Raw genomic sequence first — 6,045 nt, forward strand, 5'->3', positions numbered from 1 at the left:
TCAAATAATCTAAGGGGCAAATTTTATCCTTCTGTGGTCCTGCATGGCTAGGGCAGATTCTTCTGGGTGACATTATCTGAGCCTGAAGCAGTATAATAGATAACAGGGGAAAAAAAGGATTTATGTCCAGGTCATTCTTAAAATGAGAAACAGTGGTGGCAGCAGCCTCTTCAGATAAGGGTAGAGGGAAACCTGGAAGACTGTATCCATTATGAGAGTGAACCTAGGCAGGCAAGGCAGGCAGATTCCTGCATCTGGAGTCCCATCTTCCCTGTGATCATCACTTCTTTCACAAGATCCATTCAATCACAAGACTCATTCTCTACCTTCCTTTTCCCCTCATTCCCTGCAAGTTTTTTAAAATTTTTGTTCCTTCTCTCCTTGCCCTATAGTACAGCAAGGCCCAGATTTGGTATTGGAACATCCTTCTCCAGACTTTGCCTCACACATCTCACAACTGTACTGCTTTGAATATGTTGTATTTTTATCAACTCATAGTTCGCTTGTAATATTCTATGAGACAGAGTTAATCCTTCTCCTAGAACTTGCCTTTTCTTTGCTTTCCTATGGACCATTTTAATCCCTTTCCTTATGAAGACCTAATGGTGCTCTCCTCTTTCTTTGGCAGGTGTTTTTGGATGAGAACTTTTTAGGCATCTTCGACCGTTCTACTGATCAGCTTACTATTCCCAAGAAAATGGTATATAATCTAGTGTTGATGAACTAATACTTCAGCACCCTGGCTTAATTGTAAACGTGGCCTGACCTCGTGATAGCTTATTTTCTCCTCCACGGTTCTTTGAAATGTTCCCAGCATAAGAGCCCAGCAGAGATGCAGGAGACCTGTATGTGTTTCTTTTTCTTTTTCTTTTTTTTTAAGATTTTATTTATTTATTTGACAGAGAGAGATCACAAGTAGGCACAGAGGCAGGCAGAGAGAGAGAGGAGGAAACAGGCTCCCTGCTGAGCTGAGCAGAGAGCCCGATGCGGGACTCGATCCCAGGACCCTGAGATCACGACCCGAGCCGAAGGCAGCGGCCCAACCCACTGAGCCACCCAGGCGCCCCTGTATGTGTTTCTAAAGTACAAGTGTATATGCTTTGGGTGAGGAGAACTTCAACCTGTTGGATATTTGCTGCTCAGAAGTTCTAGGTTTGTCACCTGCCTCAATAATCTCTAGTGAAATGTTCGAGTGACTGTTTTCTGAAAGGCCTAGTATGGGGGTGAGGGTGAGCATGGAGTAAGTAGGAAGGGCAAGAACCTAAGGGTTTACTTGACCCAGGGCTGGAGTTCTGCAGGCTTTTGAGGCCTGCTGTCTGTCAGTCACCCTGCTTACAATCTCATCTGAGTTTCAGAGAAGACTTAAGAGGTCTACAGAAAAGTTCTCTGAGTGGTACTCACTGTGGCTCATCTATCTTGGACAGGTCTACAACGATAACCCAACACTGAGGATCCTGGTGGAGAATCAAGGCCGCCTTGCCTATGGGCAGGACATCAATAAGGAGAGAAAAGGTAGGCTTCCTTCCTTCCAAGGGTGGAGAAGTTGAGACCTTGAGGCATCAAATTCCTGTTGCTCTTATTGTAAGCCGGACAGTCATGGCCAGGTGTATGATTTAGTGGACAGCAGTATCTCTGCTGTATGTTGGACATAGAGGCATGCTCTAAGAAGTGTACATGTATAACAGAAGGAAGAACTTATATAAGATTTTGCAGAAACCTTCCATTTGATAAAGGCAGGAAAACATCTTCCTTCGGGGGGAGACCTGGCCACAACCTGTTTACATCTCTGTGTTCACATCCCTGCTTGCCTTCTTCATGTTCCTTTTATTCCCTCTTTTGTAGGTTTAATTGGGGATATCTACTTGAACAAATCTCCTTTAAGAAATTTTAAAATCCATAGCCTGGATATGAAAACTAAATTTATACAAAGGTGGGTGCCAGACCATCAACTCAAGGTGATTGATCAAAGATGGTTCTGATTTAGAGATGGAAAGAAGCTCAGAGACCAAGCAGATTAACCTCCTTTGTTTTCAGATAGGAGAGATGAGACCCACCGTGTTGAAGGAAATGACCCCAAGTTTCATAGTTGTCTGGGGCAGGGTGATGAACATTCCCTCCTTCATGCAACTCCTGGTCTGCTGATCTTTTTGTTTGTTTGTTTTTTCTGCATCATATCCCCTTAGAGGCAAAGAGGAATGCCAGGCTTGGGCACAAAGGGGACTTACCTCAAAAATCACAGCTGACATACAAAGAAGGGCATGACCTTTCCATTGGTGTTTGATTTCCTCTTAGGGACCTTCCTAACATCTGGAAACCAGCTGTATTCAAACATCGGGGCCCTGCCTTCTTCCTTGGTATCCTGAGAATTGGTAATGACCCCAGAGACACCTTCATAAAAATGGAGGTTAGTGATATTTCTCCCCTGCCTATTCCCCTGACTCCCATCTGAAAAGGATCTTTGAGATAAAGCTCCTTGGTACATGGGCCCTATCCTGTGAAAGGAAATGTAGGCTTCCTGGGACATCAGCCACTCCACAGCATTCTGGAGGCTGTCCCTTCCCTGGTGTTGACAAAAATGAGGAGTAGATGCTTAACAAATGCAACAGAGGCATAAGTAGTATGTTCTAGTGCAGAAGCTGTAAAATCTACTACATGAAGAATTTAGTGAGTGTGGTTCACTTGTTCCCAGACATAATCCAAGACATTGAGACCCTCAGCCCCTTAGAACACACATCCAATCTGTGGTGGGGATGTTGAGATTTTAATGCAAATGTACAATCACCCCAAAATTCTAGAATTCAAACTTTGTTTGGGGCTCAGCATGTTTTGGTAAATGCCTGATGGTCAATGGAAGGACCCTTCTCTGACTTGGGACAGACGAGTTAGAAAACAGTACCTTTTTTCTTGAGGCCTAGGTGTTGAGCCAACCCCAGGCCAGGGGCAATAACATAGACCTCTCCAGGTAACCTTCCATTTAAGGCCATGTGTGGTAATCCACTCCATCTATGTGTATCTATGACTGTGATAAGATATGTTTATAGGTTGTGTGTGTCTTCATCCTGGTGTCATTACATCTAGAACTCAGGTCTTGAATCCTTCATTCCAATCTTTTTCAGGGCTGGACAAAAGGTGTAATATTCGTCAATGGAAAGAATCTGGGACGCTACTGGAATATAGGTCCCCAGGAGACTTTTTACCTTCCAGGACCCTGGCTTCGTCCTGGATCAAATGAGGTAAGGTCCCCCCTACACCTCCCTCATCCCAGGCCACTTCGTTTGGCCTTTGCCTTGCAACGAGTCAGAACTTGAATCTCATGGCCACCCCACCTCCTTTCTCTTCACAGATCATTGTGTTTGAGGAGTTTAAACCTGGCCTGGAGATCCAATTCACAAACATATCTCGTCTAGGTATGATATTCAGGAGGGTAAATTTGCAGCATCTGAGTCAATCCTTCTGGGTCTTTCTAGCTGAGCTAGAGATAAAGAAGTCAGAATGTACTATCTCCCAGGAACCTGAGCACTTCTTCACTGCCTTTGCTTGATAGCTAGGTTTTCTCTTTTACCTTGTATAGCTATACTCATCACCTCCCATTTCCAAGTGACCTGACTAGCTTACTCCTCTAACAGACTTAACCCAACTCCCTTAGGGCCTCCCTTCCTTCCAGATGTTTCCAGTGTGCTCTCTGGATCCCTCCCTCATTGTAAACCAAGGTCCCAACATTTTTCACTTCTTGCCTTTTCTGAAATATGCTTCCTACTGCTCTCTCTTGTGCTGCCATGTATGGTCATTCCTAGGCACTTTTCCTGGTGCCATTTGTCAGGTTGCCAAAGGGAGGACTGCATGGCCCAGTCACCACAGGTGAGACGGTTGCAGAGTGTCTGTGCCTGCCCATTTGTGTCTTATGCCCAGCTTTCCTGATCCTTATGTTGGTAGCAGGATCCAGAGGTCTTTTTGGAGAATCACCCTTGTTCCCTTCATTAGAGACTTTGTGGGACTAATAATCACACTGCCCTTTCTTCTAACCTGCAAGTGTCCTTCCCTGCCAGGGGTGGGCATGTGACATACAGTAGATTAATCAGACTTTCTTTTCCAGGATATTGAATCTTGAGTGTTGTGACATAATGTATGAAATTGATTGAGATGAATCACTTCAACAGTGGGGCTGTGAGTAACCTACCCATCCTGATAACTCAGTTGCTGAAACTACCCTGGCTTCTCCACTTATCCAGTCCCTGCTTTGGGCCTACCATCCTCTTCCTAATTTGCCAGTATGTTCCTCTTTTGGCATAGGTTAGCTAACCTTTTTCTGATGCTCATTACAAAATAGACCTACTTAGTGCATACCCTTTATCATACTGCTACAATAAAGGCTGTTTGACCACCAAATAAAATGCTGAAAAAATGAGATGCTCAGAATACTTGATCCCACAAATGTAAATTTGAAGCAAAAGTGATCTTTTGAAGAAATCAAATAAAATGTAAACATTAATGCAGTTCACATACACTCTGTGTTTTCAATGTATTTTTTTTTAAAAGATATTTTCCTTTTACCCTCCAGTTCTTATTCCACACCATACCACTGGCTTTTCTATAGTTAAGGGGAAAGCCCTGCTTCTTTGAGACTCATGACACCAACTGCCTGGTCTGGTGCCTCCTTGTCACCTTATTATTCTTTACCCACCACCTGACTACCATCTTTGGTACCTGATATGCTACTCTTCTTGAGTCCATGTTGTACTCCCAGTCCTCTGGGTGCTGCAGACCTTCTGAGCCATAGTGAGAGCACAGGGAGCTACTTAAGTGTTGGAGATGCATCGACTGTCTGGACAGGCAAAGGGGAGATCTGTGGAGCTTTACTTTCTACTGTGGCAAATTTCAGCAGGGTATAAACTGGCCCTAGGGTTAGCTGACAGGCTTCTGGGAAGCTTGGGAGAGTGGGTGACCATGAAGGTGAGTTGTCATTGCATCAAGGGCTGTCGAGACTTCCAAGCCAAGACCATAAGGAATCACAGTCAGATTTCAGTTGTGCAAGAGGCTGCATTCCTCCCAGAATCAAGATCCTGAGTCCACTCTTTGCATCTGCAAAAGCCAGGGGACCAGCAGTATCCATGTGGACCAGAACTTCCATAGCCCAAGGAGGTTGGAGAGCGTGATCTCCCTGCTTGATGCTTCCTTCACTTTCCATCCCAGGGCCACATCTCTCAGTTCAAACCTGCCAAGGAGGAAAGAGCAAGCTGGAAACAGGGCTTCTTCCTCTATCTCTTGTTTCTCCTCTCACCATAACCCAGATCTGGAAAGTATCAGTGGTCCTGTATCATTGCTTCTGACTTCCATAGAGCACAAGCCTTAGTGTGGGCATCACCTGGAGGGCTTGTTAAAACACAGATTGCTGGTCTCCTTTCCCAGAATTTCTAGTTCAGTTGTTCTTAGGTGGGGGGGGGGGGCTGAGGATTTGCATTTTTACCAAGTTCCTAGGTGATGGCAATAATGCTGGTCTGAGGACCACACTTTGAGCATCTTAGTCATAGAGCAGGATCTCAGCCTGTCTCAAGACTGTTACTCTTTTGGGCCAGATAAGTCTGTGTGGCAGGGGCTGCCTGACTATTGCAGGATGTTGAACAGCATCCCTGGTCTCTATGCACTACATGCTGTAGCACAACCCTCTTAGTTACGACAACCAAAATGTGTGCAGATATTACCCAGATTTCCTCTAGAGGCAAAAATCCCTTCAGGAGAGAAACACTCCTATAGAGCATACCAGGTTCTCCTAGTCAGAAGTGGTGCTTTCCCTACCTCACAGGAAAGAGCTAGAAGTTGGGAACCTTGGGGATTAAACTTTTGTAAATAAAAGGCAACGATGACAGAATCTGGGAAATCTTCCTTCAAGATAATAGTCTATGACTCTGTTTTTCTTCTGCATAATCCTAGTTCTGAATGACAGAAACAGCTTATTCTTTCTTTTTTGTACTACTTTTGAAAGAAATTCTAATATCCTCATAGATTAATGGATTCATAGTGTAAACTGGGGTTAAAGTCCTAGAAGGG

General features: G+C 44.5%; 1 protein-coding gene across 3 annotated transcripts in view; it reads left to right on the forward strand.

The window, feature by feature from the left end:
• Nucleotides 1-4,493, forward strand: part of LOC116599262 (beta-galactosidase-1-like protein 2) — an 81,253-nt gene extending 76,760 nt beyond the window's left edge. For 2 of the 3 annotated variants that reach the window (XM_032359046.1, XM_032359047.1), the window contains exons 11-16: nucleotides 629-700; nucleotides 1,425-1,512; nucleotides 1,843-1,930; nucleotides 2,293-2,404; nucleotides 3,117-3,233; nucleotides 3,344-4,493. In XM_032359046.1, the coding sequence (XP_032214937.1) occupies nucleotides 629-700; nucleotides 1,425-1,512; nucleotides 1,843-1,930; nucleotides 2,293-2,404; nucleotides 3,117-3,233; nucleotides 3,344-3,541 (675 nt within the window). In that variant the 3' untranslated portion in view covers nucleotides 3,542-4,493. The remainder of the gene's footprint in view (nucleotides 1-628; nucleotides 701-1,424; nucleotides 1,513-1,842; nucleotides 1,931-2,292; nucleotides 2,405-3,116; nucleotides 3,234-3,343) is intronic. The other variant, XM_032359045.1, reaches the window with a different exon arrangement.
• The last annotated feature ends 1,552 nt before the right edge of the window (nucleotides 4,494-6,045 follow it).

Source organism: Mustela erminea, chromosome 9, assembly GCF_009829155.1.
Source record: "Mustela erminea isolate mMusErm1 chromosome 9, mMusErm1.Pri, whole genome shotgun sequence".
Taxonomy (NCBI): Eukaryota; Metazoa; Chordata; class Mammalia; order Carnivora; family Mustelidae; genus Mustela; species Mustela erminea.